Here is a 26,895-nt window from a genome sequence, read left to right as displayed (position 1 = left end):
CGTGTCAAGCCATGCGTACCGTTGTTCAGCACAAAATAGACCCATCTGACAACGACCAGCAAACCGTAGTAAATGCTAATAAACTCGTTTTATACAACAAAATAGGTTCAAGGTTTCCTGTTGTGTCGTCAATTTATATTCACATCAATTTGCGAGTAGATGCGCTACACGTTTTTACATATTAAGATTCAACTTCTGTGTAGATACATACCTACTTATAAGAACTTCATGGTATTTACATGGTGTTCAAGAAAAAAGGGGAGGATATTTATAAGGCACTATGTTTCTAGACATTACAACAATGAGGAACTTTTGGGTACAGAAATATCGTTCGAAGTTTACTTTTTAAGTTGCAAATAATTTAATTTCATTTCCGACGAAAGTATCTTCATGCGATACTACAGTTCAAGAGGATACTCAAGTGATTTATTCGCTAATAAAAGAAATCTCTGCTGAAGGGATCATCGAGGGATTATTCATACTACTCAAGTTTAAATTAGGTGAAAATCGTCAACATCTATATTGTCAGCTTCAAAGTATTACCCTTTAGCACTTAATGGAGTGTCCTCTTCGTTGCGTAAAACACTGCTGTGGTACCCTGTTTCAAGTGGGCTTTAGCATCCACGTTGCTTCCTATCTATATCGTCTTTAATCCCCCAAATACTGTCTTTGTATGGTATTCTTAATTTTGGGGAATAGTAAACTGTTGCACGGCGCGGGATCCGGAAGGTAGGGCGTGTAATCAAGAATTGTGATATTAAAACGTGCAAGAAACTGGCTAATAACAAGGGCGAAGTAAAATTGACACTGGTCCAGGGTCCAGACTGGTACAAAGTCCAGAAACCGGTACGCGAAAAGATACGGCTATAAGTTAAATGTTCTTATCGTTACTTAGACGTTCCAGTTGAAGAAACAGTCGCAGCGTTTGCTATATGAGTCTTTTCTACACCGTACAGAACTTGTATATATATATATATCATCAGTTCATTTTCGGTTCTATTGACACATTTACAATTAGGTAATAACCAATGTATTCGAATTGCTATATGTAATTGTCTCATTAAATTTATACAAATGACAATTCTTGAAGTATTTGTTAATTTTTATGCTTTTTTATTGCCTATAATTTCTATATTAGCAATCTACATTATATTCTTTACATTATTGTGTTTTAAAATTTTCATATTCAACATGCTGTACTATTCGAAGAAATTATGGTTGCATATTATTCAGGTTGGTGTCACTGAATTTATACTGTTGATAACGGGGTGCTATCTTCCGGGGTACTGGTTACTGGTAGTTTGGTTGTGGGACTATGTGTTGAATGTGGTGGTCTCGAAGGACGGTGTTTGCAGCTTGCATTTTTCTTTGGCCAATCGCATACTCTTAATTCTGGGTTAAATTCAAGTCCTTCGTTGCATTGCATTAACACCGGTGTCTCTCTAATGCAGGAGTAATAGGTTGAGCAGTCGTCTGGATTTGGAAACAGAGCAACATCTTCTTCTTCCTCATTGGGACATTCAGGTGGTGGAGTAGCGGAAGCAAACGCCACCAAAAGTGTGGCAATTGTAACCACAAATATTGCTAAAATAATTATGGAACATTTCTAATTAGTATCGTATGCAGTAATTTATTACATTAAGATTAGGTGAAAAATATCGGCGAGGAATAGATATTTGGTAACAAGTCCAAATTTACTCTTTGTCCAATCAATCTTAACGCGAACTAAATTAGAATAAAACCAAAACTATCTTGCCTTTCATTTTTTTCTTTGCAGAGTTCTGTGTTCTAGTATCTTCCACACTGTTGTCGTTGTGACGATCAGGCCTGCCTTTCGATTTATATATCCGTCAGTTATACATTTTTTATGAAAGACTATGAAAAAACAAGTATATAATTGATTCTTAATCTTAACGTGTCGTGATAACACTATAGTCAAAAATTGGAGCGTAACATGCAGCTATTAGTTGTCAATGTCGTTTCTAATCATATCGTTCTCTGTTTAGAGAAATATCTAGATAATATTTACACTTCTAATTGAGGTAATATGTAATTGTAAGGTAACATTAATGTATTAGTTTGTATACCGAAGCGCAAAATGCTGTACGTATTAAATTTTTACCTTTTACAGTTCAATGTTCAAAGTTGTTGATCGCCGTTACGTTTTTCTTAATCTAAAGATACAAAAATAATATAACGAAGGAACTGTACTTCATTAAAAGTAATTTTCAACACTTGGAGCAACAAACGTCAAATATGTTGTAAATAGATTATACATTTTTAAATACATCTTGTGATATCGTCTTTTTAATTGAACATCTTGTTACATCTTGTGATATCGTCTTTTTAATTGAATATCTTGTAATATTATATATGCATATTTTATTGCATTTTCTAAACACTGTAATTACGTAATAATGAAATAAAGGACTGATATATTACTTGTTAAAATAACAACAATCTGCATAAATTACCACTATACTAAATATCAAAGGCGTACATGTAAAATTATTTACACACAGGCGTTTATCAGTCTGTATTGGCCTAGCTGTTGCATTCATTTCATATCTATAATTAGAGAGACCAATTATAATTAATGACAAATTAAATACATACCGAAGTACCTAAATAAAACGATGTAAATTAAATAAAAACAGTTAATCCCTTAAAACAAATCCCCAAACACACGTTCTCCAGCATTTAATGTGCTGCGTCCAATTTAATAATGTCATATATACACTGTAGTTACAATAAAAATATTATTAACAAACTTATATATAATAGGTAGTAAAAATAAATAGTATATTGTTATGTACATCGCATAATTGAAACGTAGATAATGACTATTCTCTAGTTTATACATAATGATATGTATATATAGTATGATGAGAAATACAGGAGGTAGTGTTAAGCCATGCGTACCGTTATTGAGCAGAAAATAGACCCATCTGACAACGACTAGCAAATAGTTGTAAAGGACAATATACTCGTCCTTATATTCACATCAATTAGCGAGTAGATGCGCTACACGTTTTTACATATTAAGATTCAACTTCTGTATAGATACATACATACATATAAAAACTTCATGATATTTACGTGGTTTTCAAAAAAAGAGGGGATGACATTTACAAGGCATTATGTTTCTAGACATTAGAACAATGAGAAACCTTTCGGTACAGAAATGTCGTTTGGAGCTTACTTTTTAAGTTGCAGATAATTTAATTTCATTTCCGGCGAAAGTATCTTCATGCGATACTATAGTTTAAGAGGATACTTAAGTGGTTTATTCACTAATAAAAGAAATCTCTACTTAGGAAATCATTGAAGGATTATTCACATTATTCAAATTTAATTATGTGATTGGAGGCTACACGTTAATCTAATTGTGTACACTGTATTAGAAGTAGCATTGAAAAAGTATTGGAAAAGTATGAGGTGTGGAAAGAAGATACGTGGAAAGAATTAATAAAAATTATTTGTTTGAAACTTCGTCAAAATCTGTACTCTCTCTGCTCGAGATTTTGGGTGATACTCAGTTTATGACACGGACAACGCTTCTGCTTTTTTTGGAAAGTTGGAGGTTCTCGCCTCGCAAGTTGCAATGTTTGCAAAACCCACATTGTCAAGTGGCTGTTTATTTTTTATTATTATTTAATTTGTACTTTACAATTTGTCCAGCTGGACATTTGGTAAATTTTTCTAATTTAATTGCTAAATAACGTGTGGATGGCTACTCCCAGCGGGATACCATTTTCGAGTAGAGACTAAGTGACACCCTAAGTGCCCATCGGGTCCGCTCTAAAGTGAACCACGTGTCCTAAACCTCAACATCCGATGACAACGGAACACTAAACCAGGACGTTACGCTACGCACCCTCGAGCATGTACGTACAAAATGCACTACATTAGAGACACCGACGACAGTTCGATTGTTACAGAATTGGATAGAATAGATTCCCGCTTCACAGGAAACATTAACAAAAACAGATCTCCTAGACGGACAGTTAGAATGTAAGCTCGGCAGCCATCAAGCACGAGACTCATCACGTACTGGCCTAAATTTAACACCGTTACGTATAGTTCACATTCTTTCATGTATACTAAACAGTTCAAATAAACTACTAAATACAAGCTTAATAGACATCTTTAATCTACATCCACCTTGGGCATTCATAGCGTTCAAGGGTCGCGACATCAACCAACTAGTTGCAACCTGACTGATCGCCACTTAGTTGGTAATTCGCCACAGTCACCTTCACAGTGCTAACCGTCAGCACTTAATCAAGTATCCTCTCCAGTGCTGCGGTTCCTCGTTTCAAGTGGACTTTAGCATCCGCATTGCTTCCTATTTGTATCGTTTTTAATGCCTAAAATACCATACTGTCCTTGTATGGTATTTTTAACCTTAGGGAATAGTAAACTATTGCACGGAGCGGGATCCGGAAGGTAGGGCGAGTAATCAAGGATTGTAATATTAAAATGTGCAAGAAACTGGCAAACAGCGAGCGATGTGTGGCGGTGGTGCGTTGTCATGATGAAGAGCATTTATAACATCGGCTAATAACAAGCCCGTACTAAAATTGTCACTGCGTAAGAGGTCCAGAAACTGGTCCATAAGAAGGTCCACGAGTCGTATAGTTATGAAATTTGAACTGACTGACGATTATTGATGATAGCTACGGCTATAACTTACATGTTCTTATCGTTACTTAGACGTTCCAATCGAAGAAACAGTCACAGCGTTGGCTATATGAGTCTTTTTGCTACACCGTATAGAAATTGCATATCAACATAATCAGTCCATTTTCGGTTCTATTGACATTTTTATAATTACGTAATAAGTAATGTAATCAAATTGCTATATGTAATTGTCACATTAAATTTAATCAAATTAGAATTAATGAAATATTGGTTAATTAGTATGCTTTTTTATTGCCTGTAATTGCCACATTATCAATCTACATTATATTGTTTACATTATTGTGTTTAAAAATTTTCATATTCAACATGCTGTACTATTCGAAGAAATTATGATTGCATATTGTTCAGGTCGGTGTCATTCTGGACATGTACTGTTACTTCCTCTGGTGCCACGTCAGGGGAACCAGTAACAGTTGCTGCTGATGCGGGACTATCTGACGGACTTGATCTGACGAGACGTTTACAGCGGACAGTTTTCCTAGGCCAATCACATACTTTTAATTTCGGGTTAAATTCAAGTCCTTCGTTGCATTGCATCAACAATGGTTCGCCTCTATCGCATTGATAAAAGGTTGAGCAGTCGTCTGGATTCGGAAGGAAGATATCGTGTTGTCCGCTTCCACATTCAGGTGATGTTGAAGCAAACGCCACCAAAAGAGCGGTAAGTGCAACCACAAATATTGCTAAAATAATTATGGAACACCTCTAATTAGTATCGTATGCAGTAACTTATTACATTAAGATTAGGTGAAAAATATCGGCGAGGAATAGATATTTGGTAACAAGTCCAAATTTACTCTTTGTCCAATCAATCTTAACGCGAACTAAATTAGAATAAAACCAAAACTATCTTACCTTTCATTTTTTCTTTGAAGAGTTCTGTGTTCTAGTATCTTCCACACTGTTGTCGATGTGACGATCAGGCCTGCCTTTCTCCTTATATATCCGTCAGTTATACATTTTTTATGATAGACTATCAAAAAGCAAGTATATAATTGGTTATTAATATTAACGTGTCGTGATAACACTACAATCAAAAATTGGAAATTGTAGCAGCGGCCGTAACATACAGTCATTAGTTGTCAATGTAGTTTCTAATCATACGATTCTCTTGTCAGAGAAAGACCGATATAATATTTACACTTCTAATTGAGCTAATATGTAATTCTAATGTAACATTAATGTATTAGTTCGTATGTCGAAGCGCAAAATGCTTTACGTATTAAATTTTTACTTTTTACATTTTAATGTTCAAAGTCGTCGACCGGCGTTACACGTTTCTTAATCTAAAGATACTATTATGATACAACGAAGGAATTGTCCTTCATTAAAAGTAATTTTTAACACTTGGAGAAACAAATGTCAAGTGTATCGAATAAAATATCAATAGATATTTCATTTTCAAAGGAATGTTAATTAATAAAGTTGATAATTTTTCCGAGAAAAATAAAGATATCAAGATATTAGTTTGCACTAAAATTTTATTAAATTTTCGCTTAAAGCAGAGAATCTTTTGCGTAATCATTTTTACATAATTACTTCTACTGTATTTAATTGTTCAAAATTGGAATATGTTACTGTCTTAGAATTAGATAGAATAACACGCTTATGCAAACACTAAACTATTATAAATGATAAATGAGACATAAAGGTACAACAAAATAAAGAAAAGATGTAAGAGGATTTACAAATGAGAAGTAGCAAAATTTATCAAACGATTTTTTCGTTTGACATTTGTGGCATAAGTTATGATTGTTGACAGAGAGTAGAAAAAATCTATAAATTAGAGTACCTTGGGTATCAAATCAAATCAACGTTAGTGAATATTCTTGTTTTCGTCTATGCACTCGTTTTGGGGAACATAAGTTTGGAACATGTGAGTTTAGAGTTAATTTGACATACGCTACGAATTTTCAAATTCGATTTTTTCGAAAATGGGACAACAGGCGAAAGACATTTAATGAAAGATCCCTTTTCTGTTATTTTCTTCCTGAGATCTGATATATGTTCATTCCTTCGTCTTATAATTTACTCATATATAGTTTGTTAACATAAAGATAATGATAAGATGCCCTACACGTTTTGACATATTAAAATTCAACTTTTTTGTAGATACATACCTACTTATAAGAACTTCATGGTATTTACATGGTGTTCAAGAAAAAAGGGGAGGATATTTATAAGGCACTATGTTTCTAGACATTACAACAATGAGAAACCTTTGGGTACAGAAATATCGTCCGAAGTTTACTTTTTAAGTTGCAAATAATTTCATTTTATTGCCAGCGAGAGTATCTGTATACGATACTCTAGTTCATGAGGATGCTCAAGTGGTTTATTCGTTAATAAAAGAAATCTCTGCTAAAGGAATAATCGAGGGATTATTCACACTACTCAAGTTTAATCAGGTGATTGAAGGTTACATGTTAATCTAATTGTGCAAACTACATTAGAAGTAGTATCGAAAAGGTATTGGAAATGTACGAGGCGTGGAAAGAAAGTTCGTGGAAACTAATAAAAATGATTTGTTGGAAACTTCGACAACATCTATATTGTCAGCTTCAAAGTATTAGCCTTTGGCATTTAATGGAGTGTCCTCCCCATTGCGTAAAACAGTGTTACGATTCCCCGTTTCAAGTGGGCTTTAGCATCCACGTTTCTTCCTATTTGTATCGTTTTTAATCCCCAAAATACTGTCCCTGTATGGTATTCTTAACTTTGGGGAATAGTAAACTGTTGCATGGCGCGGGATCCGAAAGGTAGGGCGGGTAATCAAGGATTGTAACATTAAAACGTGCAAGAACTGGCGAACAACGAGCGACGTGTGACAGCGGTGCGTTGTCATGACAGAAAACATTTATGACATCGGCTAATAACAAGGACGTACTAAAATTGTCACTGCGTACGAGGTCTAGAAACTGATCCAAAAGAAGATCCGCGAGTCGTATAGCTAAGAAATTTGAACTGACTGACGATTACTGACGATAGATACGACTATAACTCACATGTTCTTATCGTTACTTAGACGTTTCAATGGAAGAAATAGTCGCAGCGTTGGCTATATGAGTCTTTTCTACAGCGTATAGAACTTGTATTTACAGGGTGGTTGTTAACTGGTGGTACAAGCGGAAAGGGGGTGATTCTACGCGAAGAAAGAAGTCGAAAATATAGAATAAAAATTTTTCGTTTGAGGCTTTGTTTTCGAGAAAATCGACTTTGAATTTTCGCTCGGTACGCGTGCGGTACATTACAACGGATCTCACTGTAGATCGTTGTCTCGATGGAAAAAATTAAAAAAAAAGAAAGAAATTACAAAACAAATTTTTACCAATCATCTTGTATATATATATATCATCAGTTCATTTTCGGTTCTACTGACACATTTACAATTACGTAATAAGCAATGCAATCGAATTGCCAAATGTAATTATCACATTAAATTTATACAAAAGACAATTAATGAAGTATTTGTTAATTTTTATGCTTTTTTATTGTCTATAATTGCCTCATTATCAATCTACATTATATTGTTTACATTTCTGTGTATTAATATATTCATATTCAACATGCTATTCTGTTCGAACAAATTATGGTTGCATATTATTCCGGTCGGTGACACTCTGGATCTATACTGTTATTTATGCTGGCATGCGGCCGATATCAACATGTTTTGTTGATTTGGATGTGGAGGCTTGTGGTGGATTTGGTGAATGTGGTGAATGTGGTGGTCGTACAGGCCGACGTTTACAGGTTACATTTTTCTTTGGCCAGTCGCATATTCTTAATATCGGGTTATATTCAAGTCCTTGGTGGCATTGCATCAACAACGGTTGGTCTCTAATGCAGGTATAATAGCTTGTGCAGTCGTCTGGATTCGGAAACAGAGCAACATCTTCTTCGCTGTCATCGGGACATTCAGGTGGTGGAGTAGCGGAAACGAACGCCACCAAAAGAGCGGTAAGTGCAACCACAAATATTGCTAAAATAATTATGAAACACTTCTAATTAGTATCGTATGCAGTAACTTATTACATTAAGATTAGGTCAAAAATATCGACGTGGAAAAGATATTTGATAACGAATCCAAATTTACTCCTTGTCCAATCAATCTTAACGTGAACTAAATGAAACTAAAACCAAAACTATCTTACCCTTCATTTTTTCTTTGAAGAGTTCTGTGTTCTAGTATCTTCCACACTGTTGTCAATGTGACGATCAGGCCTGCCTTTATGCTTATATATCCGTCAGTTATACATTTTTTATGATAGACTATCAAAAAGCAAGTATATAATTGGTTATTAATATTAACGTGTCGTGATAACACTACAATCAAAAATTGGAAATTGTAGGAGCGGCCGTAACATACAGTCATTAGTTGTCAATGTAGTTTCTAATCATACGGTTCTCTTGTCAGAGAAAGATCAACATAATATTTACACTTCTAATTGAGCTAATATGTAATTCTAATGTAACATTATTGTATTAGTTTGTATACCGAAGCGCAAAATGCTTTACCTATTAAATTTTTACTTTTTACATTTTAATGTTCAAAGTCGTCGACCGGCGTTACACTTTTCTGAATCTAAAGATACTATTATGATACAACGACGGAATCGTTCTTCATTGAAAGTAGTTCTCGACACTTGGAGAAACAAACGTCAAATATATCGAACAAAACACCAATAAATATTCCGTTTTTGAAGGTATGTTAAATAAAAATCTCAAGATATTACTTCGAGCTAATATTTTATCAAATTTTTGCCTGAAGCGGAGAATCTTTTTCGTAATCATTTTTACATAATTATTTCTATTGCCTTTAATTGTCCAAAATTGGAAGGTATCTTTTATTGCTATCTTAGAATTAGATAAAATTATACGTTTATGCACACAATAAGCTATTTATTATAAATGATAAATGAAACATAAAGGTACAACAAAATAAAGAAAAGATGTACTTACTGTCTTAGAATTAGATAGAATAACACGCTTATGCAAACACTAAACTATTATAAATGATAAATGAAACATAAAGGAACAACAAAATAAAGAAAAGATGTAACAGGATTTACGAATGAGAAGTAGCAAAACTTATCAAACGATTTTTTCGTTTGACATTTGTGGCATAAGTTATGATTGTTGACAGAGAGTAGAAAAAGTCTATAAATTAGAGTACCTTGGGTATCAAATCAAATCAACGTTAGTGAATATGTTCATATTCTTGTTTTCGTCTATGCACTCGTTTTGGGGAACATAAGTTTGGAACATGTGAGTTTGGAGTTAATATGACATACGCTACGAATTTTCAAATTTTTTCGAAAATGGGATAATAGGCAAAAGACATTTAATAAAAGATCTCTTTTCTTTTATTTTCTTCCTGGAATCGGATATATGTTTACTCCATCGTCTTATAATTTGCTTGTATAATACTTTTGTCATGGTAATATTTTATCTTAATATATTTGGTGTGATAACAATTCATTTTGTACCTCTGTAATCTTGTCAATGGTCTATTAGACGTTACAAATTATCTAACATTACAATTTATAAGTTCTAATCATTTTAGGAAGTCACATTAATACTATCATGAATGAAATTTCATCGCAGTGGATCTTCTTTATTTTAAGATAAAAGTCGAATAAATAGTGTTTAATGTTTTATAATTATTCAATAACAAAGGAAAGTAGAAAAGTTGTTACTTGCGTTGGTCGAAAGCAACATTGTGATATCATCATATCTGTATATTACTGTATATTATTATATATTATCATATATTATATATATAATACAAAACGTTATAACATTAGGTAATGCAAGATTTACATGGGGTGAAATTTTATCCTTCGAGGCTTAGTAATTGACAAATATTTAAGTTCATTCTGTGACATTTATCATGTCCAAATTTATAATATCGTTGAAAGAGTCGATTCATATAGCACAAAATGGAGACGTCAATATCATTAATCATCGAAAGCTCAAAGTGATTCGATATAGAAACGCTCGTCAAATTTTCGGTCCAACGAGCGCTAAACGATTGCATCGAGAAAACGATAGCGTTTTAAGATTGTAAATGAAATAATGAAATATTCATCGTCAGCTTAATGCTTATAAACAATAAGAAGTTACGAAGTTTGAACAAAGTCACGTACACGCAATAGATAAAACAGAAGAACGATTTAAATAAAACAAAGGGACAGGATTACTGAAAGTAAATGAAGTTCCTGAGAGGAAAAAAGGAAGACGTGAAACAAGATTTAATAATAAGGCATGAAAAGACTTAAAATAAACAACTTTAGAGCCGCATAAAATAACAGAGAAAGTTGAGGCAGGTTGGCGAGTAAAATCAGTTGTAAGAAATGCACTTCCTCGGTAGTTAACTTCTAGTTGGACTACTTTGTATGGGAAACAGCATAAAGTAGATTTCACGGAATCAACTTTGTTATTGTAACGAGTAGATATCGCAACAATATTCCGATGAGTTTTTATACAAAAGCTATCGCTAGAATGCTGAAAAATAAAAGTTTGCATATTAATTTTACAATGCTATATTAATTCTTTACATAATCATTGATTATAATGTAGCGTGTACGTCAGAACAAAAGAATATTGCAATTGATTGATCAGTTTTTCTAATTGTATTTCTATATCTTCAGGTAAAGTTTATCTTTACGAGTTACGCAGTTCTACTGTTATCGTTATTGGAAATGTTTTTCGGAACCGCATGATGCTTCATAATGTAATGTACAGCGCCACAATGTATACTTGAATTTCTCAAATAAACATACGAGCCAAAATCGTAAAAACTAATCAAATATAACATTTTCTCAATCGTCAAATTTTGCCCGAGGAAATTTTTCTGTAAGGATAAACATGATTTTTCAATTGTTGAACCTAACTTTTAGAAATATACTGATCCTTGAGTGAAAACAACTTTCAAAAATACATTATACGTTAAAAAATCGTCGATGAAATTAATCTTCGCAAACGTATCAAACATAAAAAGACCTTTGGCGTCGATTCTAACGAGGAGATATGTTTGTCTATTAAAAATTCTATCTACTTGAAAATCGATTGCTTAAAATCAGAAGGAGGATCTGTCATGTTTTTGGAAAAAATGAACTTAACTTTTATATATTATAATTTGTTCTATAACATAATCGGTTTTTAACCTACATTCGATTACTATATAAATACTTAGCGAAATAATTTATACGCAAATAAACCACGGAAATGGAAAACGTTGATTCCATGAATTTTGTGTGTATATTCGTTCGAACACAACAGAGATAAACAACAAATAAAGAAACAAGGGACAATTGATTGATTTTTTCTCTAGTATCGAAAACAAATTGTTCGTGATACATGCTTTCGTTTATTAATTGTATTATCTATCGCAACTAGCTTGCATTTTATTCGTAATTCTTAAAAAAAAAAAAAGATTATACATGGCAAGTTCCAAAAATGCGTCTAAAATTAAAGGTCATGCTTTGTGTGGATTGCAAAACCAAAAAGGGATATAAAAATCATATGTACATCGAATCATTAATTTTAGTCAATTGCCAAATAGTATACTGCTTACAATCCTATTTCCTTATTTATTCCGTTAATTCATAACTGACAGAATACGATATCATGGAAATAAAACGAAGTCAATAAATAGTGTCATATAATGAAACTTAAACCTAAGATACCATCATAATATTAGGTTGTCCGAAAAGTTTCTTTTTATGAGGAAATAATAGACGCGCAACGTTTTTCGTTTTATATTATTTTGTCGAATTACGTACGATCCATTTTGTTCTGTTAAGATAAACACCGCGACATTTCACAGACTTGGTTTCACGTTTATATGAAGGTGCATTGTAGTAAAAAACACGTTTGTTAAAGAAAGACACTTTTCGGACAATCTAATACATACACCATCGCTCGAAAATACTCGGATTTTATCGTAAACTGCTATATGTTATTAGCTATTTTAGATATCTAAAGAACGGAGAGAAAGATTCGAGCATAGAAACTGTGTGAATTCAAATTTTATAATTTTACGTTGCAATTTTGTTTTATCTAACTTTTTTTAGTTTGTGGCCGTTAATTCGGTTTACTAGTCTTTCCGCAATGTAGTCGTGCGGCCACATCTGTCCCAGCCACGTTATAAACTGTGGAACATCTTTTTCTCAAAAAACTGGCGAAACAACGTGCAGCGAGAAATTGTGTAGGATCGTCGTACGATCTTCATTATGAATACGTATCCCGCGGAGTTTAAACCGTTCTCCATGGTTTTCCATTTTCCCGACGAATATTGAAACACGAATTAACGTCTGTGCACGTACCGACACATTTCTGGCGGAACGCTTGCATGAAAAGTAAAATAGAACAAATAAACTCAGCGACATTCAACGCTGAGAAATAAAATTCTGTCGTAAGTTTAGTATCTAGTTGATTTAAGTGCTATTTTTTTATTTTTTGCGACGCTGGAAATCTCTAAGATTCGAAATAAACGTTGTATTCAGCTGACTGTGAAAACTAAACCAATTGAGAAACGACGGAAATGTTAGAAGAGAATACACAGTGATATTACACGTGTAATAAGCAGAGAGAAAATTCTTTCTGAAATTTAAGATCCATACACAAAATATTTATACAGAGTGTTCGATTTTAATCTATAATTACAAAGTACTTGCTATATGAAATAATGGCCCAGAAATTGGATGACTTCGAGAGGGAGTATAATTCGATGTAGTTGGATTTTTTGTAAATTGTCGCGTGAAATAAAAGCGACGTTACTTGCGCTTTTATGTTTGTGTCGTCCTTCATGCCAATGATTTTTATTGACCATAAATAGTTTTATATTTTCTTGCAGGAAATGACGTACTGTTTCGCTGCTGCTTTATTAAAAATTGCGATTCCATTAGAAAAGATGTATGTGACCTGTACATGACAATCTACAAATCCGATTACATCGGATTGTGCTTTCCTCGAAACCATTTAATTCTTTTCTGCACGATTTTTTTATTCTGCAAGTAATAACCTGTGTACAGTTAAAATGGCAAGCGAGTGGAATATTCTATTTTTATTTCATAACCGTAGCTTTTAGACATAATGGTTTATGCAAGTAAGTGATTATATTCGTAAATACGTGTATATGTGAGTACTTGTTAATCTCTATTTAATGCGCGTTTGCTTTTCTTGCGAACAAGAATCTGATTCGACAGTACATAGAAGATAAAGAAGCGACAGTCGGCTCTTGTGTAATCGATTGATGATAGATGATTGCGATAATTTTGAATACTGCACTTATGATTCACTAATAGAGATTAGTAATCCTTTAAAACAATATTATATGTATTGGAATGAAATGCTTCCGTAGAATACAGCTGAAGATATGTCCAGGATCTCTTGCGTAATCCAATATTAATATTTTTTACTAATATTCTAATATATCGATCTTTCAATCGAATATCACTAATATTCTTCGAGTGGAACTTCTCGTGAAATTTCTAAGTTACAAATTATAATTTTGCATTACTGATCAATGTTTTTGGTAATAAAGAAGAGAAACTTAGTCACAGAAGAAATAAAACTCTGGCGAGCGCGAGTGAATTTTACGAAATTGTCACTAAAGAAACTTTCACGATCCGCGTATAATATCTTTGCCAGCATCCAATAAGAACTCTAAAAAACAAAGATTTCTATTCGAGAAGAATTTATCTTGTGCTTTGAATTATCGTTTTCATTTGTTATCGATCGGTTAAACGAGACACATACTTAATTCACGCGAGGCAGAAGGAAATGATGGAGCCGATACCGCAAAAGCTTAACTCAAGAAAAATGTGCTCTCTTATCCGAGAACTGTCGTATTATTAACACATCTTACACTACCATTGTGCATACAGAATGTTAAGAAATAAAGATCTGAAATTTTACTTTACTTTATATTATTTATGTATTTAATATAAATATTTGATTTTCTTCTCAAATCTTCTGAAACCTCAAGAGATAGAAACTTCTAATTGTTTATTGTTTACGCAGTATGAAAGAATTGTTCTACATACTACAAGAGCTTTTTTCAAATCTACAGGAGCAGAGAATCGAAGACAAAATTTAAAATGTTCAATAGAAATAGATGGTACGTGGTACATGATTTTAATTTTTATATTAAACCGAATACATTCTGCTTATACAATTTTGTTCCGCTGCAATGTATCGTTTGAAAATTACGATTGATCAAGATACGTTTAGCAATGAACATATTTTAAGGGTCGTAATTTCCCGGGAATTTGTCACTATGAAAATTATCTTCTAAGGAGATTACTGTTTCTATCGTATCAGCTATATCGATATCGGGGAACAGAAGATCACCGATTATCGAATAATATAAATCTAATCTATTAATATAATATAAATCTGTAACATATAGAATAGTTACGAGTGCCATATAAAACCTAACGACATTAAAAGAAAAGAAAGAACAGAACATTTTATGTTTGCCTATAGTATATGTTCTAGTCGTTCGTAGAATATCTATTACCGTACCATCATGTACTTATCACAGGATGCCGATAAGCGATTGCAGCATGCATCGATAACCTATTAAAAAAATGTTTTGAGGATATATAAAGGGAAGACACAATCTTACAATTAGTCAGGGAATCATATCACTTCTGTCACGACACGAAGAAACTACGACTAGAGAAAGAATACCCTACGAAGCCAAGATGAAAAGTAAATTTCTTTTTTATTTAACAAAATTCAATTATAATTTGTATGTTCTCCGATTAAATATAGAATTTTAATTATAGGAACTACATATGTTACGTCACACAATATATATTATATAAATAAGTATAAGTATGTACATTATGTACATGTAGGTAATATTTACCAACGATCTCTTATTCACTTGATTCTTCTGTTGCTTACAACTGTTGCGATATTTAAAGATATTAATAAGATATTCGCAAGAAAATCATGGAAATATACTCACTAAACTGACGTGGAATGTGATTTGCATCACATGACGTCGTCAACTGTGTAAACGAGTGTATTGTTCTAACTTCAGAAATTCATCAATTGGTCCGATCTATAATTTAACTTTGAATTTAGAAAGAATGAATTGCATTTATAAATTTTTATTTATGAAAATGTATAAAAAAGAAACATATCATGTTATTTTCAGAGGACAAACATGTTGCCAATTATAGGGAGTATTAGGAATAATAATTATAATTATTAGGAAAAAGGTGAATTCACTTTCCAAGGCTTATCGCTATAGATAGGATATTCGAAATAGGCGGTTTCAATACTCTTAATTGAATGTAATATTAATAAGTTGCAGGATGCAATATTAAGCGATATCGATTGGTAAATTTTTCAGCAATGTTTGCGGTAATCCTCGCTACGGTCTTTCTGGCCTTTGTTTCTGCCGCTCCACAATGTCCATCCAATCAAGATGATGTTGTCTTAGTTCCGAATCCAGCTGACTGCGCATCCTATTATGCCTGCGACGGTGGTGTTGCATACTTAATGAATTGCTCTGCCGGACTTCTCTTTAACCCCGAATTACGAGTTTGCGATTGGGCAGAGAATGTAACCTGTTCCGTTACGCCTTCACCCAGCGCAGCACCAAATGAAGTACTTGAAAATTCCAACGAAGAATCCAGCGAAGAACCCAGCGAAGAACCCAGCGAAGAACCCAGCGAAGAACCCAGCGAAGAACCCAGCGAAGAACCCAGCGAAGAACCCAGCGAAGAACCCAGCGAAGAACCCAGCGAAGAACCCAGCGAAGAACCCAGCGAAGAACCCAGCGAAGAACCCAGCGAAGAACCCAGCGAAGAACCCAGCGAAGAACCCAGCGAAGAACCCAGCGAAGAACCCAGCGAAGAACCCAGCGAAGAACCCAGCGAAGAACCCAGCGAAGAACCCAGCGAAGAACCCAGCGAAGAACCCAGCGAAGAACCCAGCGAAGAACCCAGCGAAGAACCCAGCGAAGAACCCAGCGAAGAACCCAGCGAAGAACCCAGCGAAGAACCCAGCGAAGAACCCAGCGAAGAACCCAGCGAAGAACCCAGCGAAGAACCCAGCGAAGAACCCAGCGAAGAACCCAGCGAAGAACCCAGCGAAGAACCCAGCGAAGAACCCAGCGAAGAACCCAGCGAAGAACCCAGCGAAGAACCCAGCGAAGAACCCAGCGAAGAACCCAGCGAAGAACCCAGTGAAGATTCCGACGAAGTTATCAAAATGCCCAATGCAGAACCTTGCGCAGCATCTAGCGAATCCAGCGAATCCAGCGAATCCGGTGAAGGATCTGATGAACTACCTATTTATAAGTAAAGAATCAGAAGTTTGAAGGTATCTCGGACTTTACTGTATAAAATATATATTTTATACAATATATATTTTAACAATATATATTTTATACAATAATATATTGTTACTATTTATACAAGATGTTTCAGAATCACTCTTTTTGTCTAAAATTGTCCGATCTCAAAATTTTGTACACACGTTTTGAGCTATTGCACATTATTATGTATTATAGTGATCGATATCGTGCATGAAATATAATTAACCTATTATAAGCCTATACCGTTTCCAACTTATTTAAATATATATATATATTATCTTTCAATCAAACCTTTCGTATCGCGAGTACAAATATTATATATACTCAGAAATTACACGTATTTGTGATACGTTTCGAATTATCGTTAAGTGAGATTGTATTTTCATCAACGTAACCATCCAAGTCTTCGATAACGTAAACGGTATAAACAACTATTTTTAATAATAGAATAGGAAATTCTTATCTCAGAAATGAAAGTTCTTACGTTTTCGATAAAAGGGAAATTCTTTATACAGGCTGCACGATGTGTAACTGACTAATTTCAAAGTTCCGTCATTCTGGAACGACGCATCGCGTCGCTTTTTCTTCCGCCTTGACAAATGTTTTATGCACGCGTGGCAAAATAATTCTGAAGCTTTACGTATTTCAAGAGCGAGAAAAAATTGTTAAAACATTTTGAGTCGTCATGCATCGCGGACAAATCGCCGGCGATCAAAAACTATTATTAAACTCGACGACCAAAAGCATACGAATTGATATACTCCGATGAATCTAATAATCGCCGGATACTTAACGACAATACGTAACGACACTTTATCAAAGTAATTCATCGATAATGATGATTTTATACAAGCTACATTGGCGATATCACCTGGCCACTTAGATCACCTGATTTTAATCACATCGGATATTCCTCTTGAAGTTTTCTTAAAAGTAAGGTGTATATCAATAAACCAAGCACGATCGAGCAGCTTAACGATACTGTTCAAGAAGCGAACATGTCTTTCGCGAAAATGTAATGACAGATACGATTGAGAGAATTCGACATGTTCCGTACATTATATGCAAGCATTAACAATAAATGATTTGTATTGAAAAGACTGTTGTTTTCTATTTTATCTAAAAGTTATTGATAACGAAAATTATACAGCGTTCGCACTGTATCTGCGTCGAGAAAGAAAAGAAGAATACATATTTTTCCCATTCGGAGAAAACATTCGTTAGAAGACTTATCATGCAATTAACTCAAGTTAATTTGACAGAAAGAAAAGTAAGTACATTGAGGTGGCCGACATTCTCCTCATTAATTGAAATTGGATAGGATTTACGTTCGGGATAGTTCAACGTTACTGTCGCGGATCATTTCGATGCAAAGTGTAATCACTGGCAAAGTAAAGAGAAAGGGATCCGTGAAATATTCTGTGGAACCATTAAGCGTCCCAAAAGTTCGGCTTACGTTTCACGGAATGCAAGTCGTTTAAAACTTTCCCAGGCAATCGAAAACATCAGTATAACTTTCGTTCGTTTTCTTCGGCAATTTCCACGCTTGTGAAACTTCAAAAAAGATCAGACTTCTCTCGTTCTCACGACAATCTTGTGTGGGAAATATGACTTGAATGCATGGTAATGAATGAATTCATTGTGCACTTGTTTTGTATCTCTCTCAGTTTAAAAATGAAAGAAGTCAGCGTATGTACAACGTAAACGAGAGGGATATCGGTCGATCAAATTGAATCGATTGTCGCTGTAGCGATGCTAAATGCGAAATTTTAGACGTACAATTGTTTTCATATGTATACAGCGAAGTCGGTATTTTCAGTACAGTTGATATTTATGCAAATTCATATTTTTATGAGGGTAATTAAAGAACTAGGTAGAAAATTCTTAGTTAATACGGACTAATTCATCTTAGAAAGGAAATTTTTCTCAGCAAATTCTTCTCGACCAATCGATATTTTTTCTTATCATTTTAATTATGTTTAAACGTACGCGAATTAAATTCCACGAATTATTTAAGATACTTGGAATATCTTTTATGGAATGTTCAACCAGCGTAACTATCGCGAGAAATACTTTTATGACATTAAAATAAGATAGACATCTGCGTAGCTGGAATAAAACTCGCATGGGGTTCCAAATGCTTTGTAAAAAAAATGTGAGCATGAAATTTAAAAAGAGCGTTTAAATAAATTTCGCTAGCAAGTTGAGCAACAAACGAATTGAATGTAATGTAAAATGTCATCGATAAGGTGCGTTAAATATTTCAAAAACTTCTGCATGAAAGTTGTATATTGAAACTACACTCAAAACAACGTATCCTCCGAGTATCATACTTCAAAACTATCAGATTGTTAGCAACCCCCGGAAGAAGATCGATACCCATTGATTTGTCACGGAATGGATGCTTTTTCCAATATTGGATTTCATTATGTACGATCAAAAAACACGCTTAAACATCTTCTGACTTTTCTACAATAGTACAACGAAATTCTTGAATGCGAATGAAATAAATAAATAACATAACATGACGTAATAGAAAACATAATGGAACGCAAAACAATCACAAAAGCAAACTACCAAATATCCAATTAAATGGCACGTACATAACACAAAGAAGGCAAGTTAAATACCTAGGACTCCACTTAGACACACAACGTACATGGAAACAACATACTAAATCAATTATAGACAGAAGTACTGGCTAACTCAGCATAGAAAATAAGCTAATAATCTACAAAACGATAATAAAACCAATTTGGACGTACGGAATACCGCTATGGGGGGCAGCAGCAACGAGCCACATAAATAAACTAGAGTCGCTACAATCGAAGATACTGAGATCAATAGTCAACCCCCCATGGTATGTCAGAAACGAGGATATACGCAAAGACTTAAAAATACCAACGGTCAAAGAAGAAATCGGCAGGTACGCAGAAAAATACAGGGAAAGAACGGCAACACGTCCAAACCAGCTGACTGCTGAAGCGAGCAAAACTCTCATAGAAAGAAGACTAAAAAGAAAACACTCCATTGACCTCACTAAGGAAATAAAATAGTCAAACTCGAAGATGATATTCCGTTGGGGGTAACTATCCACGTGTTATTTAGCAATTAAGTTAGAAAAATTTACCAAATGTCCATCTGGACGAATTGTAAAGTACAAATTAAATAATAATAAAAAAAAGAACTTTACAAAAGAGCTCCGAAGCCATGGGTCTATGGGTATTTATAAAATTACGAAAAGCTTGCCTATCTGTGGCCGCTGCACCATGTGTGCAAGGCATGATCCTAGAAAAGACTATGATGCTGAGAGACTCTTCAAATTGAAAATGAACCGAGAGGAACAGAGGAAGAATAAAGGACTACCGCGTATCCAAACAACGGCATTGATGGCACACGTTGAGGATGAGAAACAAAGAGAAAGCAAGGCTAAACCGTGTTCGCATGGTGGCAGCTGGACCGAAACGATAGTACTGTTCAATCTATCTCTACTGGAACATCTCAATAACAATTACTTTCCGCAACATCGACGGTATTTAATTCACGGAAACGTGCATGCGTTACGCCATGTCCCGCCACATTCACCGCAAGCCATCGAAATGGCTGTCGCCTCTCGCACCACTTTCCGATCTTTTCTCTTCGCCTTGATTCGATCTTGCTACGACTCCATATCTTCTCGAATGGGCTAATAATCGTGTATCTGGACCATTATTACCCTCGAGAAGGGCGAGTTGCGAACCGATAAGCTGACAATTTCGGAGAACTTGGAGTCGTTCGAGCGCAAATATGCACCGGATGCACATTCTACGCGCGTAACGTACACAGCCGTGCGATCGCTTGCACACGTTCACGCCGCTTGTCTGTATTAGAACGGGGACGGTTCGCGAGGGAGAGGGTCGATGGGGGTGGTTACTGGGATTTTCAGTACGCGCGCGATCGCCGTGCCGAAAACACGGCCGCAGCGTGTCGTGCATCCCTTCGGCTGGATGGGCACTCCGTTCTCTCCGTGACGATCTCGAACTTGTTGATGTATCTCGCGGTTCAGTCTTGAAACATACGAGACAAACCTAACGAGATTGATATCAACGGTGATATGCATGGAAATTTTGATGGTTCGTGGAGTGTGTGAATTTGAACGAAGAAGTATCAGACTGTGATAAACGATTGGCAAATAAAATCGACACATTGAAGCGTATGTAGATAAGTTACGATAATACGAACCAATCGACAAATGTAGAATTAAAGTTGACGAAAAAAGGAAATTCGGGGCTTGTGAGCAAAACGATCGGTGAAAAATGTCAATCGTACGTTTCAATGATGTTGCACCTATGGTTCTATTGAAAATTCGTTGCTTCAAATTTGTAACGTCCTAACAAATCCGATAGTTAACTATAAACGCGGTAGAGCATTCGAGCGTAATTGTCGACCGAAGTTGGAAACTGTTCGCGGGTGGCGGAAGATTTCTCGAAGATTAGTTGACTGACTGTTTCTCGTTTCGACCTATCTACCTAACATGTTCGGGTGTACATATAAAGAATCAGAGACTTGGAGAGAGACTGGTAACGCGGTGGAACAGAGGAGCGTAAATTAGGTAGGTACATGTGGTCGGGGGTTGGAGGCAGAAATTCGTGAACAAGATCAAAGGAAGACCGGGCCCTTTCTTTTTCCGTGCGCGCCGCGGATGGACGTGCTCTGGTTCAGGAGAATGAATTTTCAAGAACGTTGCAATCGTACAAGCTGGTTTTGTTCTCGTAGCGTGAGGTATTTTTGTTTCACGGTCGCTGCCACTTTGGAGGGAAAAAGGTCGGCCCGGTGATGTATTATGCCGGTATTGTTGTCAGAAGTGCGCAATACACAGAATCGGTAGGCAAAGCGAGAGCCCAGTGTAGTAAATCCGCGATCGATACCTTTTAATCTCTACACTCGAAGGTGCGATACGTTTCGAGTGTTCGTTACATCTCGGTATTGTACAGATGTTCGTTCCGCGTCGCCTACGGGTTACGACAGCTGGCATAACCAATTCATTTAATTAATTGATGAAATTCAAAAACTTGCCGGTTTCGCTTAGAAGACAACGAGACTTCTGTGCCGAATCGAACTTCTGCATTTACATTTATCCAGGAATCGACATCTATCTCTTCGTAATTGCGTTTGATTTCGATGAGACGCGTTATCGATGGATTTTGGGTTTATGATACTTTGATAAATGGATACAACAGATAAAATCCAATGCGATGAGTTAAGTTGCAGAATCTTTCGTCTCTCTGAGGGAAGCTTTTGACGATATGCGAATAAGAGTCATCGTGAACGAGACAATGCATAGTTCTGTAACAGGCGAAGCTTTTTCTACCCCTCTGACTCTAAATATTTTTTTTTGCACTGCGACACGAGGGCTGTGTAAGCATTTTTTAATGGCCCCGATCGTTCGATTTAAATGATGAATGTTGCATAGGCGTAGCGAGTGTTACTACCTCCATATCTTTAATTCCTTTCCGAATTTATTTTCAGCCACGCCAAGGAAACCGATAACCGTGATAATTTACGCGCAAAAATTTTAACTCTTGAACATATTAAAAAAAAATTACACGTCGTATTTCATGGAGAGAAATAAAGAGTGATAGGTCAACGTGGAACCTAAATTCATTTTTAGCGTGAAATGCAATTTTGTAAGTTAATATAACTTAAACACTTTCGAGGTGAAAGTACACGAATTAAAAAGAAATCTAAAAAAGAATATCGCATTACGATAAAAGATTAATATCAATCCAAGATCATAGCGTATGAAGCGCAAAATTGTATTCTCCCTTCGCGTAAAAAGTGTCTACCCTCCAATTGATTACAGCATTCACATGTGTGAAGGATGACATACATATGTACATATATTGTCAATATATTTTCAAATATTCCTAACATGTTCCATATTGTCTGACTTTACATGCATACGTACATGTTTCATTCATGGATGCGATTCAACTAGATTGTTTGATGTGGATAAGCGAATCATGTCTATCAAATATAGATATAAGAAGGTACTGACTCTTAGAATTTACAGAACATTATTACTTATCATCCAGCAAATATATACTTGTCATATTTTTCTCCAATGATCAATATTTTACAATGATTCTGTATTTATTATTCTCTTTGACGGCTGCTCTAAAATCTTGAGATTTTAAATTCCCTTTCCTCAAGATTATTTTTTAAGAAATTATATTTTATCACAAATTCCTAATGTAACGTAGTTAACGATAGTTTGCCGTTTAAAGTATAATGCATTGTACGCCGCATGTTGCATTTTTCAGTTCTAATATAAATTTAAATACTTGTTCAATTTTAATATAATTTATATAGTACGAATTTGTTACGCCCGTAATTATTATTGTCATTACGTTGCATACACAGCGTGTATTCGATACATACGTGCACAAGTTCGCCAGGTCTCCCCGAAATATTTCCAATATGCCGATAAAATCAATAAGGTGATGGAATTTGGCATATAGGAATTCCGTTTTCAGTAATTTGTCGAATTCAGTAATTTACTGATTTGAAACTTTCCGAGAGAATGCAATTCCTGATGCCGGAAAGGTGTATGAACTCATTGCAAATTAAATATTTACTTGTGCGACACTTTTACGTCTGGATCGATTTGGATCAAATCATATTTTTCTACTTCTTTTCTAAATCTTTTCTAGATTAGAAAATTTCTCACGTTTGAGTAAAATGTTGAGATTGCTATTGACATTAGTGACTTCGCGCCTCGGTATATTATAGTGAATACACTTAGAACAGTATCGAAGATTTTCTTAAAACTTGAAAGATCTTTGATTTTGTCGTTGAAAGAAAAATGAAATCGAGGTATAACGAATTCGAGGATTCGTAGCCGAATGAAACGTAGACGACGAGTTTTGTATTTCTAAGCGATAGAAATATAAAACCGGCAAAATGAAGATTAAAATGGAAGAGGAATTTTGTTTCGATTATTCGTTTCGAAAGACATAACAGATATAAAACATATCTAAAGAGAAATGCAAAATCTGGAAATAACTGAAATTGTCAAGCTGAAATGAAAATACGAACGAAACTTATAAATTATAACGTAATATTTGTTTCATGAAGATTATTTACTATCAATTAGAAACCTTCTATAAGCCGAAGGTCTCGAACTTGGACAACTTTTAAGACAATGTATAACGGCAAGCTAAATCTTCCACTCAAACAAGCTATTCTACACTCTTGGGACCTGGCATCTTGATACTTATATAATAAATCACTGCCTTTATCATGGGGTTTTGCCCCTGCAACACGAAGGAAATTTCCAGATCAATGACACATGCTACAACCGAATTCACTTGTTGCCTGATATATTAAGTAACCTATCATCAGAGAAATATATTACGACAATAAAGAATCTGTTTTACAAATAAAAGAAAAGTTTCATTTTAAAATTCTTCGATAATTGATCAAGATTGCGGAGTATATACCGTCGAGGAATATTAATCGAACTTGAGTTCGATAATTGCAAAGATACGAGTACTTCTGGTGACAGAAAACAATGTCTCTTATTATTAATTATTCTTCGTCATTTCGGTCCAAAAATTTTGCTATCAGCCATATTTCCTAATTAATAAATATTACCTCGGCTTGCGTTCAAACGCGTAACCCTCTGATACTTTGTAGCGATCATCGAGAAAATCGTTCGAATGCCAATTTATACACCCATCGAAGGAAATGGAAGCCAATGAAAATTCAGTGAAATTCGAGAGCAAAATTGGCGATCCGAACATAACTAAAATCGCTGTGCTTGCGATCGCGGTCATGGGTGAGAAAAAATTACGATATTGCGGGAAATCACCCATTACCCGTGTATCGTTAGTAACGACAACGACCGCGCGTTTCCTTCGCCCGAAAAATCCGCTGGCGAAGCCAAACGCGGCGAGAGAGCAGAAGATTTCTCGTGCTTGGGACGCAATCTTACCAAGGAAATGTGTCCACTGTTCAAATGATATTACTACATCTTGATAACAGCGGGGATTTCTTCTATAAGCGTGATTTCAGGCAAGTGCCACTGGCGTTCCGCCAGGAAACCACGCTTCCGAATTGCCTCGTTAAATTCCCCATAAATACATAGTTACTGTTAGCGACTACGAGAGAGATTCGCAAAACTTGACATCTTCGGATGAACGTATCTCGTAATTTCGTACTTATGAGTCCACTCTACATGTCCACAGCGTGGTTGGTAACTGCAGGTATGTCTCAGATTCTTCTTTTAAGTAGAAATTTCTTGGCTGTCTCTACGCGCGCACGCTAACAAACAGATCAGAAATGGACATTATCGCTATTACATATTTTAGATTATTTCTATTCGAAAACGATGAAGACGATGCTAAATTTCTTTTTTTTTTTTTTCAAAGATTCCTCCGTCCATTTTACATATCATTAACATTATCAGTTTTTTAACAATTTTGTAAGAACGCTATTTCCGTAATCAAACGAAAAGTCATTTTTGCAGCGGGGATTACTACAACGAGATTGCGTGTTGAAACTTTCAATTCTAAAGCTGAATATCTCTATTTCGATAAAGCTAGACTCTCTAAAAATTGAATCGCGTATAGGTAACATACCGAGTAACGTATCGTTAAAATTTCGAAGAAATTGTAAGAAAGTCGATCTACGCTACAAATACCTTAAGTATACAGTTTAGTACAGATATTTCCCATAATATTAATTTATTACCTATTGGTGCTACGAACTTGTAGTAACTAGCTTAATTAGCAAACGTTGCTTCTATCCACTAATTTACATCTGTTCGTACACTTTAGCAGAATTCATATATTTTTCCAACAAACTGATCAACGTATTCGAATAATTATGCGCGTTATATCGTGACATAATGAAAAGACCCACGAGTAGTATTATACAGGGTGGTTGGTAACTGCTGGTACAAGCGGAAAGGGGGCGATTCTACGCGAAAAAAGAAGTCGAAAATGTAGAATAAAAATTTTTCGTTCGAGACTTTGTTTTCGAGAAAATCGACTTTGAATTTTCGCTCGGTACGCGTCCACTTTATCACGTCTCGTTATAACGGATCTCACTGTAGATCGTTGTCTCGATGGAAAAATTTAAAAAACAAAAATTAAAAAAAAAATTTTATTCTATATTTTCGACTTCTTTCTTCGCGTAGAATCACCCCCTTTTCGCTTGTACCAGCAGTTACCAACCACCCTGTATAATACTACTCGTGGGTCTTTTCATTATGTCACGATATAACGCGCATAATTATTCGAATACGTTGATCAGTTTGTTGGAAAAATATATGAATTCTGCTAAAGTGTACGAACAGATGTAAATTAGTGGATAGAAGCAACGTTTGCTAATTAAGCTAGTTACTACAAGTTCGTAGCACCAATAGGTAATAAATTAATATTATGGGAAATATCTGTACTAAACTGTATACTTAAGGTATTTGTAGCGTAGATCGACTTTCTTACAATTTCTTCGAAATTTTAACGATACGTTACTCGGTATGTTACCTATACGCGATTCAATTTTTAGAGAGTCTAGCTTTATCGAAATAGAGATATTCAGCTTTAGAATTGAAAGTTTCAACACGCAATCTCGTTGTAGTAATCCCCGCTGCAAAAATGACTTTTCGTTTGATTACGGAAATAGCGTTCTTACAAAATTGTTAAAAAACTGATAATGTTAATGATATGTAAAATGGACGGAGGAATCTTTGAAAAAAAAAAAAAAGAAATTTAGCATCGTCTTCATCGTTTTCGAATAGAAATAATCTAAAATATGTAATAGCGATAATGTCCATTTCTGATCTGTTTGTTAGCGTGCGCGCGTAG

The 26,895-nt window shown here is 35.0% G+C and overlaps 4 protein-coding genes across 11 annotated transcripts in view; 2 read left to right on the top strand and 2 right to left on the bottom strand.

The window, feature by feature from the left end:
- The first annotated feature begins 567 nt into the window (after positions 1-567).
- LOC100747498 (protein TsetseEP) lies at positions 568-17,284 on the top strand. 3 transcript variants are annotated; one of them, XM_033322960.1, is made up of 4 exons: positions 568-572; positions 16,051-16,928; positions 16,965-17,059; positions 17,116-17,284. In XM_033322960.1, exons 2-3 carry the CDS (start codon positions 16,078-16,080, stop codon positions 17,029-17,031), a joined length of 918 nt encoding a protein of 305 aa, XP_033178851.1. In that variant the 5' UTR covers positions 568-572; positions 16,051-16,077; the 3' UTR covers positions 17,032-17,059; positions 17,116-17,284. The 3 variants fall into 3 exon arrangements, with proteins under 3 accessions (XP_033178851.1, XP_024226105.1, XP_024226104.1); XM_024370337.2 differs by lacking the exon at positions 568-572 and adding an exon at positions 15,302-15,423 and having other exon boundaries at positions 16,076-16,904; XM_024370336.2 differs by lacking the exon at positions 568-572 and adding an exon at positions 15,302-15,423 and having other exon boundaries at positions 16,076-16,928.
- On the bottom strand, positions 1,091-5,688 carry LOC100747737 (peritrophin-1). 5 transcript variants are annotated; one of them, XM_033322962.1, is made up of 3 exons: positions 5,560-5,688; positions 5,340-5,387; positions 1,091-1,536 (listed from the first exon to the last, which is right to left on the bottom strand). In XM_033322962.1, exons 1-3 carry the CDS (start codon positions 5,564-5,566, stop codon positions 1,250-1,252), a joined length of 342 nt encoding a protein of 113 aa, XP_033178853.1. In that variant the 5' UTR covers positions 5,567-5,688; the 3' UTR covers positions 1,091-1,249. The 5 variants fall into 5 exon arrangements, with proteins under 5 accessions (XP_033178853.1, XP_033178854.1, XP_033178855.1 ...); XM_033322963.1 differs by having other exon boundaries at positions 1,091-1,552; positions 5,356-5,387; positions 5,560-5,643; XM_033322964.1 differs by lacking the exon at positions 5,340-5,387 and having other exon boundaries at positions 1,091-1,584; positions 5,560-5,615.
- LOC100747614 (peritrophin-1) lies at positions 8,170-8,962 on the bottom strand. The gene is made up of 2 exons (XM_003492473.4): positions 8,856-8,962; positions 8,170-8,683 (listed from the first exon to the last, which is right to left on the bottom strand). The coding sequence occupies exons 1-2, from the start codon at positions 8,860-8,862 to the stop codon at positions 8,343-8,345; spliced, it is 348 nt and encodes a 115-aa protein (XP_003492521.1). The 5' UTR covers positions 8,863-8,962; the 3' UTR covers positions 8,170-8,342.
- A 3,680-nt stretch (positions 17,285-20,964) lies between the features above and the next one.
- The window catches only part of LOC100745754 (tyramine receptor 1), a 101,142-nt gene continuing 95,211 nt past the window's right edge, over positions 20,965-26,895 (top strand). For both annotated transcript variants that reach the window (XM_003492460.4, XM_012390229.3), the window contains exon 1: positions 20,965-21,635. The gene's annotated coding sequence lies outside the window, so the exon portion shown is untranslated. The remainder of the gene's footprint in view (positions 21,636-26,895) is intronic.

The sequence above is a fragment of the Bombus impatiens genome, unplaced genomic scaffold (genome assembly GCF_000188095.3).
Source record: "Bombus impatiens unplaced genomic scaffold, BIMP_2.2 scf_0739, whole genome shotgun sequence".
NCBI classification, from domain to species: domain Eukaryota; kingdom Metazoa; phylum Arthropoda; class Insecta; order Hymenoptera; family Apidae; genus Bombus; species Bombus impatiens.
The sequence above is the reverse complement of the archived record's forward strand: the minus strand, read 5'-3'. Positions and strand labels throughout refer to the sequence as shown.